The sequence below is a fragment of the Pipistrellus kuhlii genome, unplaced genomic scaffold (assembly GCF_014108245.1).
Source record: "Pipistrellus kuhlii isolate mPipKuh1 unplaced genomic scaffold, mPipKuh1.p scaffold_m20_p_1, whole genome shotgun sequence".
NCBI classification, from domain to species: Eukaryota; Metazoa; Chordata; class Mammalia; order Chiroptera; family Vespertilionidae; genus Pipistrellus; species Pipistrellus kuhlii.
In genome coordinates, this window is record NW_023425404.1 from 92,004,970 (window position 1) to 92,025,007 (window position 20,038).

Consider the following 20,038-nt stretch of genomic DNA (forward strand, 5'->3'; position numbering starts at 1 on the left):
AGTATGCGGTCGTGCGTTATCGTGGTGAAGAATTATGCCCTTCCGATTAATCAGCGCGGGTTCTTTTTCTCTTAAAGCTTGGGCTAACCTTTCCAATTGGGCACTATACACTGCACTTGTAATGGTTTGGTTAGATGGTAAAAGTTCATAATGAAGAATTCCTTTAAAATTCCACCAAACACACAACATCACTTTTTTCGCATGCAAGTCAGGTTTTGGCGTGGGCTGCGGAGCCTCATTTTTGTCCAACCATTGAGGCTGCCTTTTCAAATTAACATACAGCACCCATTCTTCATCTCCAGTAACAAACAATTTGCTCTAAAAACGGCAAACGGTTTTGACGAGAGAGGAGCGAACTGCAAATTGTGACTCTTTGATTACGGTTGTTGTCGGTCAACTCATGAGGAACCCATTTTCCAAACTTTTGGACTTTGCCAAGTGCACGCAATTGATTGGAAATTGTTTTTTGTGAACAATTTAAAGTTGTCGCAAGCTCTTGTTGGGTAATTTGAGGATTTTGCACCAAAAGAGCTTGAAGAGCTTCTTGATCAAAATTGGACACACGGCCTCGACCACTCTTGTCATCTAACGAAAAATTTCCCTCGCGAAATTTCTCAAACCAACGCTGGCATTTTCTGGCGCTAACTGCATCTTGACCAAGAGCACTACAGATGTTTTCTGCAGCCTCACTTGCTTTTCTTCCTAATTGGAACTCGTAAAGCATGCAGTGCCAAATATGCTCTTCATCTGCCATCCTCTTAGCCCTAGTTTTGCAACAAAAACCAAACCAAACACAAACTTTTTCAAGCAAAACTTGTTAATTGCACTTCACACGTTCTGTAGATACCACGTGTTTGAAGGTTATGTCAATACAAGTCAACGCCAAGCAAGATTTTAAACGAATCTTAACAAACGACATTAATTACTACTAGACCCGATACTAGTAGCCCTGGACACGAATTCAAGCGCCAGTAGCTCTCTGCAGGGCCTGGGCACTCTGCACCCACTGCACAGAGGCTCTTTGTGGCCCAGAGGTCCATCTGTGGCTGAGTGCAGAATGCTTGCCTTGTTGTTGGGTCAAAGATGCAAGTGTTCGGTGGCTTGGCCTGGCCAAAGACCCGTCCTCGCCAGGCACGGAACGCTTGCTTCATCACCACAGCAACAAAGCAAACATTCTTCCAGGCTGCTCATGCTGCCCGCTCTCAGTGGCTGCCCTCATGGGACTAGGGGATTCTGGCGGGACTGAGAGGACTGGGTCCCGCCATGTTGTGGCTATGGATGCTGTCATCTTTGTGACAGAGTGATGTTAATTTGCACATTACCCTTTTATTAGATACGATATGATCTCTTAGAATTGGAATGTTTACCTTGTTGTTTCTTGTTTTATGCTGCTATACTAAATAACTTTTTTTGGATAGCATCAGTGATATCTGAACTCTATAAGAAATTACTAGAAAAGTGTACTAACCATTATTTCTACCTAATGAATCTGCATTACTTTCAGATAAAAAAGAAACCCCCCAGACAGAGCTGGGATGATTATTGCTGTGACTCTGAGCCGGTCAGTACAAGTACCTAAATACTCTGTGTCCCTGTTAAGGGATCCTTATCTATTTCACGACTTAGAAAGAAAATTAGCTGATATACAAACAATCTAGGAAAGAATACTTAATGTTAAATTTCTTTCAGTTGATATTATATGGTTTGTTGATTAAAAATCAATTACATTTTTGGATATTTTTCTGCTAACAATTAGTTATATTTAGTATTTAATTTGACAAATAATAAATTGATTGCATTCCTGATTTCAGCATTGATGTGGATCCTTATGAACTACAGGGGATTTTCTCTTGACATTTTTTTTCCAAAAAATTTTAATGGTTTAATTATTCACATGAGTAGTATTTATTATTTATTTTTAAAAGTTACATCCTTCCTGTTTTATGTGTCATTTAGCAGTCTACATCTGAATGCATCTGTAATTTTTCTGATTTTTTAATAGCAAGGGAGGCTATATTTATATTTAATGCTTTATATTATTTCACGTTTTAAATTGAGTGATTTAAAGGCATATAGCATATAAAATGATAAAGTAAATTTAGTTTTATTTGTTATATTTTATAAGGACAAGTTTATAATCATATGAAAGACACAAAATAATCTTTTTCCTTCCCTTTAGTTTGCAATTAGGTCAATGTAAAAGGCTGAAAACACACACTCATCTATATCTATTACTTAACTAATGAACTAATTTATTAACCAGTCCTTCTGGAAACATAAAATATCTTAATCCTTGCTTTAAATTACCAGCATTTTAATTCATACTTCATATGATAAGAAACTCCACTAATTACAAAACTAGCTTATTTCAGAGTTGAAAAAGATAAGTAATTATGGACATTAAAATTTCCCTTCAAAGTTTAATTGTGTTAGTATTTCTAATAAGTCAAGTAATTTAACATTTTGGAAAGTAAATTTTAGACATTTAAATGTATAGATTCTGATAATTTTTAGTAGAAAAATTTTATGCTGTTTTGCCACTGTTGAGAGGCTTCTATTTTTCACTTATTATACCATTGAGAAGTAGGTAAGAGACCTAGAAACTCACGGCCAATATAAGACTTGATTTCATATACAGAGTTTATAGTAAAATTGTGAACAGATCTGCTATTCTTTAGATAGTCTAAGTAATGTTTACAAATTGGTGCTCTGAAGTAAACAGACCTCCTGGTAACTTGAATACTGGCTCAACCACTTACTAGTTTTGAGAACCTGAGCAGGTCACTTAATTCTTTTGTTTCTATAATTTATTTAAGGTGTTAATAATGGTCTTTAGCCTTTGTGAATATTAAATTAGTGCATCTAAACAACTTGACAGAGTGCTAAATCCCTAGTAAGTGCACAGTAAATGTTTCCACCACTGCTGCCACCGTTGGAATCATCATTATTCATTTTTTCCTTTGGGAAGGATTTTTATAGCCATATTATCCTATTCCCTTAACATTACTTTCATCACCACCATCCTGCTGCCTGTTTTCAAGTCTGTTTTAGTTTGAACTTTAATTATATTTTCTGTTGTTGGTTTTTTTATAAATAAAATTAATGAAAGCAGTCAGTCAGTCTGAGGATCTTTTGTTTTTTCCTCTTATCTCCTTCTCATAGTATATTTTGGTGCTATCTAATCTTTGTTTTCCTCTCTATTATTAGAACTTATATAGTCCTGGCTGGTTTGGCTCAGTGGATAGAGTGTTGGCCTGCGGTCAGAAGGTCCTGGGTTTGATTCTAGTCAAGGGCACATGCCTAGGTTGTAGGCTTGATCCCCAGTAGGGGGCTTGCAGGCGGCAGCCAATTAATGATTCTCTCTCATCTTTAATGTTTCTATCTTTCTCCTTCTCCCCTTCCTCTCTGAAATCAATAAAACTATATTTAAAAAAAAGAACTTATATAACTAGAATTATAGAGAGAATTGATAAGGACTATTCTGCCAATTCTATATTACTTATTATACATGTTATGTAATTGTATAAATTATCTCAAGGGAAACTATAATGAGAAGATTGCTTTTAACAGAGAACCTTGTGTTACCTATTAGATGGTGATTTAATTTCTTTTAAAGATTATCCTATTAAATAAACTCAAGCAACTAGTGTTACATGGGAAAGCAGAATATTTAGTACTGGATAGATTTTGTTTTGGTTGTCCATGTCATATAGGCAAGTTATTTAACCTCTGAGTTTGTTTTCTTCCCTACAAATGTATATGTAGTTATATATACCCTAGAGGTCCAGTGCATGAAATTCGTGCATGGGGGTGTATGTCCCTCAGCCCAGCCTGCACCCTCTTCAATCTGGGACATCCCTCTCACAATCCAGGACTGCTGGCTCCCAACTGCTTGCTTACCTGCCTTCTTGATTGCCCCTAACCACTTCTGCCTGCCAGTCTGATCACCCCCTAACCACTCCCCTGCCAGCCTGATTGATGCCTAACCACTCCCCTGCCAGCCTAATTGATGCCTAATTGCCCTTTCCTGCAGGCCTGGTCACCCCCAACTGCTCTCCCTTACATGCCTGATCCCCCCCAACTGCTCTCCCCTGCAGGCCTGGGTCCCTCCCCACTACCCTTCCCTGCAGGACTGGGTCCCTCCCCACTACCCTTCCCTGCAGGCCTGGGTCCCTCAACTGTTCTACCCTGCAGGCCTGGGTCCCCCCCCCCAACTGCCCTTCCCTGTACGCCTGGGTCCCCTCCAAGTGCCCTTTCCTGCAGGTCTAGTCTCCCCCAGTTTCCCTCCTCTGCTGGCCTGGTCACCCTTACCTGCCCTCCCCTGCAGGCTTGATCTCCCCCAACTGCCCTCCCTTGCAGACCTGGTTCCTCCCAACTGCCCTTCCTTCCTGGCCATCTTGTGGAAGCCATCTGTGTCCACATGGGGGCAGCCATCTTGTGTGTTGGAGTGATGGTCAATTTGCATATTATTCTTTTATTAGATAGGATACTCATAATTACCTTTTTGTGTTTTGAGAATTTAGTGAGATTATATATGTGAAGTGACTCTCATCATAACTCTCATATGTAAAAGACAATTAGTAAATTCTAATTTCCCTTCTTTAAACAGTAATAATCTTTTCAAATAGTTTCACCTTAAAGCTAGTTTTGAATAACTTCTTATTTTTCGGAGCCAATCTTTGAATGATTTTAGGGTCCAACTATGAGGCAGAATTTCAATGAGAATTATCATAATAAATCTCAGAATACTGTCATGTCTACCATGCTGCAGAGGAATTAGATTTTATTATCTGTTGAGAACAAGTGCACACCATGGTCATTACTACTACCTTTATAGTAATTCAAACATCTGTATAATACCTGGCAGCCTATTTTTCTATGAGGTAGACCTGCTGCAGTATATAGGTAGATCCTGATGCAGTTTGGGTAGGATCTTTTGAATCTGTAATGTTTTCATTTCTTTCTATTTTACATGTTTAAGACTCTTACTGCCATTCCTTGTCTGACAGTTTATAAGTTTGTTGTAATTCCCTCAAATTTATCCTTTTTGGCTTTACTCCTTATCCTGTGCCAGTCCAATATAAAGTCTCTTCATGCTGTACATTTTGTTGTTGTTATTAATATATTTTATTGATTTTTTACAGAGGGGAAGGAGAGAGATAGGGAGTTAGAAATATTGATGAGAGAGAAACATTGATCAGCTTCCTCCTGCACACTCCCTATTGGGTATGTGCCCACAACCAAGGTACATGCCCTTGACTGGAATCGAACCTAGGACCCTTGAGTCCGCAGGCCAACGCTCTATCCACTGAACCAAACTGTTTAGGGCTGTACATTGTTTTTTGCCTACATTTTTCCATTTTAAAACCACTTTAACATGCATATTATATTTGATCATTATAAAGCCCCTGGCTGTAAGTTAGTATGATTACCTTTCACCTGAGAAGCAATGGGGACTCAGAATTTAAGAGACTTTTCCTATGGTGGTGAAGGAAGTTAATAGTATAACTGGGATTCCAATCAGGCTATTTTCGTGTCCTTCCCGCCCCGTTCTCCCCCAATGAACTCCAGTATCTTTACTAACTCACAAAATCAGTTATAAAAAAGCATGATTTTCCAAATACCATTCTAAAAAACAGAGCATAGAAAAAAAATGTCCAATTTGACAATACCATTCACTTTCCCTCATACTCATATTAAATGCCTACTATATGCCACACTTATTGTGGGCACTTGTAAATGAGAAAGGGATGGAAAAAAAGGCTGATATCATAAAAGAACCATTTGGTATGTTTGTGGGGAGTGTGTACTAGTATGTTATCAAGTAAGACTAGAACTTGAGCTGAGTTATCTTTTTTCAATGGAAAGGGTTGTAATGGTTGTGGGTTAGTTCCCTGCCTTATTTTTTTGAATCTTACCAGATCATTGTCCTCTCAATGACCTCCAACAGCTTTGTGTTTTGGTGTCTGAAGGCTTTCTCCAGGACCTAGTTTTTGTGTTCTTTAGGCCTATGAATTAATTCACAACTCTTCTCCCCTTCTCTTCAGAAGTTTTCAACTATGACTGATTGGGAGATAGGTCTATAAATGCTCCAGCTCTTTCACCTCTGTACTTTTATACTGTTTCTCAGAGATTACTTTGGTATTAAACTTCAGTTACCCTCTGTGGTTTAACTACTTTAATATTGTATCCTATTCAGGCTACATGCCTTTTCTATTTTACCTTTCCATCCCCCTACTACTTGTACTGAATCTTGATCTCATGGTCTACTTCCATAGGAACCTAAATTAAGATAAGGGTATTTCTGATCCGTTAAATTAATCCATTCTTAGTTTTTCTACTATCTTTGTCATCAGAAAAACAGTTAAGTGCACGTTTTAAAAAATTGTGATTTTGGTGTTCACTGAGACAACTTTGTAATAACAAAGTTGATTCTGGATAACAGAAAATATAAATGTATTTATATTTTAGTGCTTCTTTCAGTGTACTTTCTCAGTATTATATATACATTGTAATATACCTTTGGGAACAGACAAGAACACTATCAATTATGAGAATCATTGCTATATCATTGAGTTTATTCAAGTGGAAGCACAGAACCCCTCGCCCTCCTTATTGGTTATAGAGAAATGTTTATTAAATCATAAAATAAATGAGATTTTTGTGGTCTTGGAGGAAAGAAGCAAGAGCATTTTAAAAAGTTTTACTATAGGTAAAAATGTGTTAAAATTTTTTAGTGAGTAGGACACTGTCTTAAATGTATCTTAAAATTGCTTATCAAAAATGGTATAGGCAGAAAATGGATGGATTCTCAGAAAGAATTCTTACTGAAGTGAATTAAAAAATTTAAACTTTATCTAGATGTATTTATTAACTAATTTTTATAGTATCTGAAGCAGATTATACATGATAGATGCTTGATACTTAAAAAAATAAATGACACTTAATTTCTCAAAAAGGAGTGTTGCATTCAATTCAGTACTTATTTAATAATTCAATTATTATATATATATTTCAATAATTACCCCCTTTCTTCTTTGCCCTGACTTGATGCTGGAAATAATGAAGTGAATACAGCAGATAACAATTTATTGAGTATTTGGTACAACATTCTTTCGCATAAGCATTACAAAAATAAATACGTGTAAGGAGGTTTTTGACTATGTGAATGTAATGGACTCTGAGAACATACAATAAAGGGATTTATAGACTCAAGTGTACAGCCCTGGCTGGTGTGGCTCATTTGCCCCATGCACTGAGAGGTCACAGGTTAGATTCTTGGTTAGGGCACTTGCCTAGGTTGTGGGCTGGAACCCCAGTAGAGGGCATGCAGGAGGCATGATTTACCTTTCTCTCTGTACCTCTCCCTTTCTCTGTCTCTAAAATCAATGAACACATTTAAAAAAATAATCAAAGAAATAGTAAAATAACTTAAAAAAAACGACAAGTGTACAATGTTAATGTTTTGGGGGGAACTGAAAGAGAAGGGTTAATCTGAAAAAGTAATACTTTTTTATCCGGTAGTGTACACTGTTTTCTTTTGCTGATTACCATATTTATATTACTTTATTTGGCGCTATTTATATGATATCTAAATATTGTATAACCTGAACATTTTTGTATCGTACAATTCTATGCTCCATTTCTCAATTATTGGGTCTTCTAAAATTTATTTTTGTGTCCCAGGATCTAGTTCAGTGACTTGCCTATGAGTAAGTATTTATTGAATAATTTGCACTCATTTGTGTAATTGAGCTCTTCTGAATGCTTTGGGTCTCTAAAACTCTTCAGAACTACTCAAAATAAAAATTGCTATCATAAGTTACTTTTGAGATTCTTGCCTTTGTGATTGTGAAAGGGAGAAAAAAACGTAACTTTATGGTATTTGGGTAAGTACTATGTGTTTAGTTTGCATAAGATTAGAGGTCTAATGAATTTGTGTCTGAGTATTTTATCAGCTTTAATTTTTATGCATAGGTGTACTTATCTAAAATTACTATATTTCTGAGTGGCGTATGTTAGTTTTCAATGGGTAATTTTTATTTTCCCCTCTTATTTTTAAAAAAAATAAACAGGATTGCTTCATAGTGGAGGGGGAAGATTTAAAGCATGACTTTGAACGCTTACAGCTGGCCATGGAAATGGTAGGATTTCTTCCCAAGACACAAAGACAGTGAGTTTATTTATTGTGTGTGTACCTTTAATAGAGGATAAATTATGATGTATGTTTAAAAATTCCTCTTTCTTGGTCCTTTGAGACACTTATTATAGTCCTGATTTAGTGCCCCTTCCTTCTTAGGTGTGGCTTAGAAAATTTTTCTAAAAGACTTGTTTTGAATTGCTTTTTTGTTAAAATTCCTTTGAGATACTTTGAAAATCAGTTGAAAGCAGGAACTCTTCTTCCTGTACACTTATATTTATAAACATTTGCATATAATTGCAAGAGTTTCTGGTGTCCTTGAAGCCTCTTCTTGAACCTTAGGTAAACACTGTTGTTTCCAAAGCTATTTTTATAGCTTCTTATTTTCTGTATCATTGATATCTAAACTTATTAAAGCTCACATACCTATCAGTAAAAAATAATTTTCCATATATTTACTCTTTAAATTTATGTATAATTGTACTAAACATTTTGTTTATTGTACTAAATATAAATAAAATAAAATGTAAAAAGGTTGAGATAAAGATGAAGTAAGTTATTGGTAACATAAAACAAACTATTTAAAATTAAAGACACAAATAACCTTGACTCTCACCAGAAAAAAATAACATTACTATTTTTTAAAAAAAGTTTATTGATTTTTAGAGAGAGGGGAAAGAGTGGAAGAGAGAGAGAGAAAGAAACATCAATGTGAGAATATAACATTGATTGGTTGCCTCTCCTGCATGCTCCCTACCTGGGATCAAGCAGCAACCAAGCATGTGCTCTGACTGGGAATTGAACCGGCAATGTTTTGGTACATGGGATGACACCCAACCAACTGTACCATTCTGGCCAGGGCTATAACTATTGTTTAAAAAAAATTTTTTTAATTGATTTCATTGAGGAAGGGAGAGGGGGAGAGAGGTAGGAACATCAATGATGAGAGAGGATCATTGATTGACTGTCTCTTGCACGCCCCCCTTACTGGGGATGAGCCCCCAACCCAGGCATGTGCCCTTGACCAGAATAGAATCTGAAATGCTTCAGTATGATGTCTGATGCTCTATCCACTGACCTTTTTAATGAAATTTTCTTTAACTGTATATTGTTTCTGCTTCTGTATTTTTAGGTATCCTGACTTATATTGTTATCCCCTAATGGAAGATTATAAGCTTTTTGAGAACAGGGATTCTAATTTATATTTATTAATCTTTTTAATATTGAATTATAGTATATTGATTTACTTACATGATGTTTCTTATCCCTGGAGTCTATGCATTACATATTTGTGTGAGGAAACATTAATGTGTTGATTTTTGAACCCAAAGTTCTGAAACAGTGTAATTACCAACCATAGAAACTACTGCAGAAACAATTTTTTAAAAATGCCTCAGGCCTGGCTGGTGTGGCTTGGTGGTTGAGCGGGTGGTTGAGCATCTGCTCATGAACCTGGAGGTCACAGTTCAATTCCTGGTTGGGGAACATGCCTGGGTTTCAGGATTTCGAGCTCAATCCCCAATAGGGGGTATGCAGGAGACAGCCGATGGATGTTTCTCTTTCATGGATGTTTCTATCTCTCCATCCTTTTCGGTTCTCCTCTCTAAAGGCAATAAAAAAATATTTTTTAAAAATGGCTCAGAAATTAATGTTTGTATATCTTTTGACTGTCGTTTATTTTTATAATATTTCAGTTGATATTAAATTTCCTCTTTAATTTAACCCAGCCTAATTTTATTACTTAGTCCTTTATAATTGACTTGTCTTTTGTTTGAGTAATTAAACATTTTTAATTATTTAAGAAATTAGACTTATAAATTAGATGTTGACTCAGGACTTCTAAATATAGCTGTAGGTCCCTAAATAAGTATCTTTATTTATTTAGAATACTTCTGAATTTTAGAAAAACACATAGTGTAAATTTCATAAGTAAGGACAAATTTATCCTAAAGAAATAAAGTGGTCAAGGCACAAATATATGTATATATCTGGAGTTTTCAGGAATGGCTTTTAGAGTTGTATTCAGTTTTAGATGTTCACTTGCGTTAAATGCCTATGGAATAATACGCTTTTCTTAGTTACATGGAAGTCCTTGGTAACCTTTATGAGACATTTTAGATGCCAGAATGTGATAGTAAATAGGGATGACAAAGTAAAAATAAGGATTTTATAAGTCAATCCTTATTTGGATGCTTGTTTGTGAAGGTGAGGGAGAAGGTGTGGAATCCAAGATGGGTGTTTTTAAAGTAAGAGAGAAGTGAACATGAAATTATTTTGATTAAAAATTCTTGTAGGTGCCGGGACCGGTTTGGCTCAAGCCGGGACCGGTTTGGCTCAATGGATAGAGCGTCGGCTTGGGGACTGAAGGGACCCGGGTTCGATTCCGGTCAAGGGCATGTACCTTGGTTGCGGGCACATCCCCAGTAGGGGGTGTGCAAGAGGCAGCTGATCGATGACTCTCTCTCATTGATGTTTCTAACTCTCTATCTCCCTCCCTTCCTCTCTGTATAAAATCAATAAAAAATATATTTAAAAAAAATTATTGTAGGTTTAGGTGAGAGATAGGAAAAAAAAGTATAATAATGTGTCCCAGTAAACTGGAGTTCATGGGATGGTGAGCATAAGTGGAGGGATTAGTTGCTGACTGGATTAGTTACATGTGTTCTTCAAAGACCTGGGGGTGGGAGGGAAGACAAAAGAGAGGGTCCAGATGTAAATGTTTCACAGTTGAAACTTGATATTAGATAATATACCCCAGTGGCCTTAGGTTGTTTTAAAAAAACATTAAGGTTACCATCATATGATGTAGGAAAGCCTTTTTTTTATTTATTAATTTTTTAAAAAAATTATCTTTATTGTTAAAAGTATTATAGATGTTCTTTTCACCCCCTATTGGGCCCCTCTACCTTATTCCAGTCACCTTCCTGGGCCTTTCCCCGCACTATTATCTGTCCATGGGCTATGCATATCCTATATAATCTTATATAATAAAAACCTAATATGCTAAGTGCCTGGTTGTCCATTCAAACAATCAAAGCATAATATGCTAATGATATGCTAAGGCTGCTCAACCACTTGCTATGATGTGCACTGACATCCAGGGGGCAGACACTCCAACCAGTAGGTTAGCTTGCTGCTGTGGTCCGGTGATTGGGACTGAGTAAGATGGGCCGAACATGCCATGGAGCCTGCCCACAGTCCCTCTCTGGCTGGCCAAACTCTTGTGTCCCTTCCTGGCCTCAGTCGTGCACTGGTGGGGTCCCTTGGCCTGGCCTACACCCTCTTGCAATCCAGGATCCCTCGGGGGATGTCAGAGAGCCGATTTTGGACCAATTCTGCAGGCATAAAAGGCTAATATGCAAATTGACCAAATGGTGGAACAACCGGTCGCTGTGATGCACACTGACCACCAGCCAGAAGCCACTGCTTAGCTCAGGCTGGCGAGTGCAGTGGTAGTGGCAGGAGCCTCTCCTGCCTCTGCAGCAGTGCTAAGGATGTGGGGAGAGGGTCTAAGCTGTCAATTGGGCATCCTTCAATGGCTCCCAGACTACTATAGGGTGCAGGCCAAGCTGAAGGGACACCTGCCCCCCCCCCCCCCAAGTGCATGAATTTTATGCACTGGGCATCTGGTATACATACATTGGTTAATCTCCCCCCCCCCCCAAAAAAAAAAAAAAAAAAAAAGTCTATCTTTTGCATGCTTCAATGTCTCTGGATTTTTTTTTGTTCATCAGTTTAATTTGTTCATAGATTCCACATATAATTGAGATTATGTGATAATATGTAGGAAAGCCTTTCTTAAATGCTAGAGGCCTGGTGCACAGATTCGTGCACTTGTGGGGTTCCTCAGCTTGGCCTGTGCCCTCTCACAATGTGGGACTCCTCGGGGGATGTTGGACTGCCAATTTCAGCTTGATCCCCGCAGGCCACGCCGAGGAACCCCACCAGTGCACGATTCGTGCACTAGGCCTCTAGTATGCATATAAGATCTTTAGTTAATCTCTTCTCACCCTCTCCTTCCCCCTTGCCTCTAAGATTCATCAGTCTGTTCCATGTTTCCATCCCTGTGCGTTCAACATCCTCTGGTGGCCAGTGCACTTCATAGCTACCTATCGAACAGTCAAACAGTCACTTAGGCTTTTAAATATATAGACTAGAGGCCTAATGCACAAAATTCATGCATGGGAGGGAGGGGCATCTCAGCCAAGCCTGTACCCTTTGACAGTCCAGGGGCCCTCAGGGGATGTTTGACTACATTTAAAAAAAATAACCCTGTACTTATTTTTTTTTTTCTACTCCTTTTAAACTCCCCTCACTCTCACATTCTTTTTCTTCTTTTTATTTAACTATTTTCCTGGCCTCACCCCATTTTAGCATCCTTCTCTTTCCTGCTTTCTTTCCCTCCCTCCCTTTGAATCTCCCATGGCTCATTCCCTCCCTCTTTTCTCCCTTCTTTCCCTTCATTCCCCAGTGTCTATCTCCTTCTTACTCTTCCCACCCTCCTTCTCCATTCGCCTTTCCCTTGTGAGCCTGAACCCTGCCTCCCTCCCTCTTTCTTTCCCTATTATTACTACATCTCCCCTTTCCCCCCCCTTCCCCTTGCCATGTTCACTGGTTTCTCTTTTAAACCTTTTCCTTTCTTCTCTGGGACCTGCTTCTAGCCTGCCTCAGTGCACTTTGATATTAAAGCTTCCTTTTGGGGGACATTAATCCCTAGCCCAGGGCCCAGTCCCGGCCAGGCCTTCACCACCACCCCCCTTCCTTGGCCTCCCCGCTACTGTCCTCCTCCCATTCCCTGCCCGGGACACCCCAACTTCTAGTCATACACTTAGTAACTCACCACCAACCTAGCCCTGGCCATTGTCCTTGGAGTCCAGCCTTTGGGGATGAAAGTGGTACTTAGTGCCTAACTCTTCCCCAGCTAAGCTGTATCTCCCCTCCCAGCATGGGGTGCCCAGCCCTGCGAGGTGGCCTAGGCCCATGCGGCCTAGGCGCTGCTGCCCTGAAGCAGGAGTGCCTCTGCCTGGAAGGCCTTGGACCGTCTGTTCCAATGGCCTGCACCAGGGGCCACCGCCCTCCTCCTGCATCTGGGCTAGGCTACCTGCCCTGCACTACCTGTGCCCCGCCCCTCGCCAGGCACAGCTGCTCCCCCAATGATCTCCAACGGCCCTTGTGCAGCCCCGAATTTTCCTCCCTTTTCCATTACTATGTCTTTTTCTTGTTCTCTTTCTGTATTTCTATTTTTCCTCTCAGCCTGTCTGCATGTAGGCCTGCCTTCCATTTTCTCTCCTTTGTTATCCCCTCCTATCATATCCTATCATATCTGCCCTGGGCCTCTCAGCTGCCTGAGCAGGGGGCAGGACGCAGCCTGCCTATTGGTAATTATGTGATGGCATCCCATTTAATTTGCATTATTATTAGTGGTATAGATAACTACTAATTGAAAAAAATCACCTAGGATACATGGTTAAAAATGTAGATTCCAAGGCATGAACCATCCTTATTCAGTAGATATGAAATAGATAGTGTAGGGAAAGGGCATTCCAGTCAGGATGAAAAGCATTTAAGAAGGAACGGACTTTTGAAACACTACAACAGAATATGATATTAGCAAGACGTCCCCTTCAGATAACTTTTCTGACAAGTGGTAGGTACAATACTGAAGTTAAGGTTTTGAAAAGCACTTTGCACAGTGACTAACATAGTAAACACTCAATAAATTTTATAGTTATTATTCCCATATTTCTTATCTTCTGAAGACTATGCCATATTTGTACTAGTTAATTTGCATGATTATGATTTTTGGGTTGAAATAAGCTTAGAGAATACATATAAGCAAGTTGTAGTAATTTATAATCTTATTTTTGCAGGATTTTCTCTCTTCTCTCAGCAATACTACATTTGGGTAATATCTGTTATAAAAAGAAGACATACCGGGATGACTCTATAGATATCTGTAATCCAGAAATTCTTCCTGTCGTCTCAGCATTATTAGAAGTGAGTGATTACATTCTCAATTGTCATTTCAAATACTGGGTAACTTGTCAGTTTTTATTTTGTGGAAGTTTTGTAGGGGTAAATAGGTTAATGATTTTTTTATTAATAGTGTTTGCCCAAAAGGTGGAAATTTTGCTATTGCGTATGTCACAATATTTGGAAAATTTGGATTTTCTACCCTGCCTCCTCTTGCCCTTGATACCCATAATCCCCCAATTTGCTGTATAGGATGAATCTTTCACTCAAGATGGCATAGTATTCTAGGTCTTTGCTACTTTTTCTTCTATATTTCAGATTTCTTCTCATGCTAAGATTTTGATTAGATTGTTTTATTTGAAGATGGAGTATCTGGATGGATGGGGAGAAAAGGATATTGAATTTTTCTTTCTTCATCTATACTAATAAAAGGGTAATAGGCTAATTACACCAGACATCTGGACAACTTTCTGCATGACCTTCTGTACAAAGCCACGGTGGCAGGCTGAGGCAGAGGCAACTATGGGAGATCAGGACGGCTGGGGAGAGCCGTTAGGGTGATGAGGCTGGTAGGGGAGAGCAATTAGGAGAATCAGGCTGGCAGGGGAGAGCAGTGAGGGGAATCAGGCTGGCAGGGGAGAGCAGTGAGGGGAATCAGGCTGGCAGGGGAGAGCAATTAGGGGCATCAGGCATCCAGGCAGAGTAATTAGGGGTGATCAGATAGGTAGTCAGGTGAGTGGTTAGGAGCCAGCTGTCTGGTTTGTGAGAGGGATGTCTGACTGCCACATTAGGCCTGCTCCCTGCTAAGCTGGCAGTCGGACATCCCCCAAGGGGTCCCAGATTGGAGAGGGTGTAGGTCGGGCTGAGGGATACCCCTTCCCTGTGCATGAATTTTGTGCACTGGGCCTCTAGTAGTTATATAGAAACCTACAATGCTTCTTTCCATAACATGGTCTTTATTACTTTACAATAGGCCTGGTGCACAAAATACATGCACGAGGGTGGGGTTGTGTGTCCCTCAGCCCAGCTTGCACCCTCTCCAATCTGGGACCCCTTGAGGGATCTGTGACTGCCAGTTTAGGCATGATTCCTAATTATCCCCAACTGCCCTCTCATGCTGGCCTGGTCACCCCCAGCTGCCCTTCCCTGCAGGTCTTGTCACCTCCAACTGCCATCCCGTGCTAGCCTGGTTGCCCCTAACTGACCTCCTCTGCAGGCATGGTTGCCCCCAAATTTCCTCCTCTGCCGGTCCAGGCACCTTTAACTGCCCTCCCCTGCAGGCCTTGTCACCCCCAACTGCCCTTTCTTGCAGGCCTGGTCCCTCCCAACTGCCCTCCCCTGCTGGCCATCTTGTGTGTTGGAGTGATGGTCAATTTGTATAATACCCTTTTATTATATAGGATAGGATTCTTTTTTTCTGTAGTGATGATTTCTCATGCTTCCCAGCTAACTTCTCTTGCCAGATTCATTTTGAGAGGGATATAATTTTTCATAGGCCCTCTCCTCTGACAGAGTAAGGAAATATGCGTATATGCTAACCCGGGTTTATTCATATATCTGCAAATATTTTTGTCTAGCTATATCCTATATAATAAAATAGGTTGGCGTGACGCCTTTGTGTGATGCCATCACATGATGGCCACCACAATATAGCCACCACAAAGATGGCTGGCAGGGGAGGGCAGTTGGGGATGAGATTAGTTTGGCAGGCTGAGGGCAGTTGGGGGCAACCAGGCCTGCAGGGGAGGGCAGTTGGGGGCGACAAGGCCTGTGGGGAAGAGCATTTAGGGGTGAGCAGACCAGGGGAGGGCAGTTGGGAGCGATCAGACTGGCAGGGGAGGGCAGTTAGGGGCGATTGGGCTGGTAGAGGAGGGCAGTTGGGGCCGAATAGGATGGCAGGAAAGCAGTTAGGTGTCAATCAGGCTGGCAGGGGAGCGGTTAGGGGTTGATCAAGCTGGCAGGCAGAAGTGGTTAGGGGCAATCAGGCAGGCAGGCAAGCAGGAGAGTGGTTAGGAGCCAGCAGTCTCGAATTATGAGAGGGGTGTCCCAGATTGGAGAGGGTGCAGGCCCAGCTGAGGGTCCTACCCCTCCCCCCAGCCCTGTGCATGAATTTCATGCACTGGGTCTCTAATATATATATACACCCTGTTTCCCCGAAAATAAGACAGTGTCTTATATTAATTTTTGCTCCCAAAGATGCGCTAGGTCTTATTTTCAGGGGATGTCTTATTTTTTCATGAAGAAGAATATGGTACACATTTATTGTTAAATGCAAATATAGGAAATTTATTACCTGTATATGGTACGGTAGTACGGTAGTTGTCAACACAAACCAGACAAATTGTGAATCCTACAGTATCAAGCATTTACTCATTTATTCAATGACAATCATGTCATCATCTTCTGGAACATCATCATAACAATCCAATTCATGAATTTCCTGGTGAATTTCTTGTGACTCCATTTCTTTCAGAATTAGTGGACCAAATCTCTCATGTTTAGCCTAGAGGGGGCCTTATTTTCGGGGGGAAGCTTTATATTTCACTCAGAAGGAAACCTGTAAGTAGGTCTTATTTTCGGGGAAACACGGTGTGTGTATATGTGTGTGTGTGTGTGTATATATATATATATATATATATATATATATATATATAGATGAGGTTTGCTAATGTTTCTAACTAATCGTTATCACATGTATCTAGCCTTCTCCCTTTACTTATATGTAAACTCCCACTCTAACAGTGAGTAACCTATCTCCCATCATCTTCCATTCATTAATTATTTAATTCTAGTATACATGTATAACAGTATAAGAATTGTTAACCCATACTCCTGTGGGAAATGACTATCAACTATACTAGTAGAGTGTAGTTCCTTTTGCTTTTAGTTTTATAGACTTCCTTCATTTTCAGAATTAGTTAAGTCCATATCTTTTCCCCCCCCACCCACTTTCTTGAACATTGTGGTTGTTTCATATATTTGTCGTATAGTTAGATTCTCTTGTCATGGTCTGAATTCTTTTCTAAGATCTCCCAATTCCTTAAATGATTTTCTAATACTTTGTATACATTAAGATTCATTCTTTGTGCTGTATGGGTTCTGACAAAGGCATAATGTCATGCATACTCTGTTAAACAGTATCATACAAAATAGTTTTCCTGCACTAAAAATCTCTTCACCTATTCAACCCCTTCCCCACTGTTGCCTGGCAACCACTCACCTTTTTATTAACGGTAGATTTGCCCTTTCTAGAATGTAGCATAATTGGAATCATATAGTACATATCCTTTTCAGACTGATTTATTTCACTTAGCAATATGTATTTAAGACTTATCCATGCTTCTTGTCTCAATAGCTCATTTCTCTATATTGCTGGGTAATATTCCTGTATAGCTAAATCATAGTTTTTCCATTCACCTCTTAGGATATCTTGGTTATTTACAGTATTTTTTTGCAATTATGAATAGCTTGCTTTTTTGTATTAAAATACTGTTCATCTTTAAAATCTTGTTTCATGTGCCAACTCATGAGGCTTAACCTTGTTAAGTGGTCTGCTCCATCAGTTTCTATTTAAGATAGTTTATTTTTAGTTTTGTAGCAGAAATTTAATTGTTAACTAGTTTATGTCCATTATAAAGTGGCAGTGTTCTCTGAGAGTAATGGATGCCTCTTTCTTGTTTGTCTGACCTTAAAGTGTTTATTATTTTGTACACGCCTGGATATTGCTTATTAACTTCAGTGGAATGAGTTAGCCTGGCAGAAGAGGCAGGAGAAGGGAGGAGTATCTTAATTTGTAACTAGACTCACTCAGTGGAAATTCTACCAGGATGTTGAGTGTGGTTTTGAAGGTCATGAGGGTCAGAGAACATTTCAGTCAGGCATATTAAGTAATATTTTAGTCAAACATTTGGAATTGTAATACAGGGATTGTGGCTGGTGATCAACAAATAGCAAGGTTTCTGGTTCTAGTACAGCATTTCTTCTTTTTGAGAGACTTATAAAAGCAATTCAAAGCAATACTCAGGTATTGGTTAAAAAAAAAAAGAAAAAAGAAAAATCAAATCCTGAGAATGGTTACCACTGTCAAAGTTAGGCCAACATCAAATGTGATTTGATAGCAAATCTCACTTTATAACACAAGCTTTTAAAAATCTTTCTTGTTACATATAGTTTGGACTGGTTCTGGGAGTAAAGATTGGGTAATTAGCAGAAAGAAGACATCTTCAAAGGTGAGAAGTTAGAGAAGATATGGCAGCACCTATTATGGTATCCTGCTTATAGTTAGTTGGCAATTAAAAAAAAAAAAGCTCTATTGGTTACAATTGATAATAGTATTAATAATTATAGTTTTAAGGCTTTTGTTGAGATAAAATTAAAAGTTAGGCATACTAACTGATATAATAAAAAATGTGAACTCTTTAGTTAAGATTTAACTTAATTTCCTTACTTCTCAAGTGATTCCATTCAATGATAAATATAAATTTATTTTAATTTAATATAATGTATTATATTATTTATTTAATAAGAAAAAATGTTTTTAAAATAATGGTTGCCCAAATACCAATGGCATATTTCACAGGCCTCGAACAAACTCTCTAAAAATATTTATAGAATTCAAAAAGACCCTGAATAAATATAACAATCCTAGAAAGAAAAATAAAGTTGGAGGGATCACAATACCAGATATCAAGCAATATTACAAAGCCACTGTTCTCAAAACTGCCTGGTACTAGCAAAAGAATAGGTATGTAGACCAATGGAACAGAACTGAGACTCTAGAAATTGACCCAACCCATTATATTCAATTAATATTTGAAGAAGGAGGCAAGAGCACAGAGTGGAGTTGAGACAGTCTCTTCAATAAATGGCATGGGAAAAATTGGACAGACACCTGCAAAACAATGAAACTAGATCACCAACTTACGCAATACACAAAAAGAAACTCAAAATGGATAAGGAATTAAACGTAAGATGAGAAACGTAAGAAGTTTAGAAGAATCCATAGACATCAAAATATCAGATATTTCTTTGCAATATCTTTACTGATACAGCTTCTAAGACAATGGAAACTGAAGAGAGAATAAACAAATGGGACTATATTATATCTGTGCAGGAAAATAAATCAACAAAACAATAAAATTGTTTCTCTGCACTATTTCAAAAAGTGTCTATTTAGGTCCTTTGCCATTTTTTAAATTAAATTGTTAAACAATTTAACAAATTTATTAAACAATTTAATAAAAAAATGGCAAAGGACCTAAATAGACACTTTTTGAAAGAGGACATACAGAAGGCCAAGAGACATATGAAAACATTCTGAAAGTCACTAATCATCCTAGAGATGCAAATCAAAATGACAATAAGGTACTATCTCACATCTGTCAGAAGGGAAAGGAGGGGGTGTAAGCGAGCAAACAAAGGACTTGTATGCCTGCATTTAAGCATAACCTGTGAACACACACAGTAGGGGTTGAGGGCATATGCTGGGGGGTGGGAACAGCTGGGGTGAGGTCAGTGGGGGGAAAAAGAGATATATATAATACTTTCAACAATAAATAATTTTTAAAAAATTGATTGCCTAGCTGGTGTTGCTCAGTGGATAGAGCATCGATCTACAAACCAGGAGATCACAGTTTGATTCTCAGGGCACATGCTTGTGCTTCAGTCTCGCTCCCTGTGGGGGGCATGCAGGAGGCAGCCTGTCAATGATTCTTTTTCATGATTGATGTTTCTGTCTCTCGCTCCCTCTTCCTTCCTCTCTGAAATCAATAAAAATATATTTTAAAAAAGTAAGAAAACATTAAGATAATAGTTTAATTTGCCCTGGCCAGTGTGGCTCAATTGGTTGGGTGTGTGCTCTGCAACAAAAATTTGCTACTTTGATTTTGCAGGCTTAATATCGATGCAGGAGGCAGCTCATTAGTT

At 38.8% G+C, this 20,038-nt stretch overlaps 1 protein-coding gene across 14 annotated transcripts in view; it reads left to right on the plus strand.

Annotated features, from left to right (window-relative positions):
• The window catches only part of MYO9A (myosin IXA), a 384,919-nt gene that overhangs the window by 97,733 nt on the left and 267,148 nt on the right, over positions 1-20,038 (plus strand). For all 14 annotated transcript variants that reach the window (XM_045587331.1, XM_045587314.1, XM_045587304.1 and 11 more), the window contains 3 exons: positions 1,505-1,561; positions 8,076-8,173; positions 14,011-14,137. In XM_045587331.1, the coding sequence (XP_045443287.1) occupies positions 1,505-1,561; positions 8,076-8,173; positions 14,011-14,137 (282 nt within the window). The remainder of the gene's footprint in view (positions 1-1,504; positions 1,562-8,075; positions 8,174-14,010; positions 14,138-20,038) is intronic.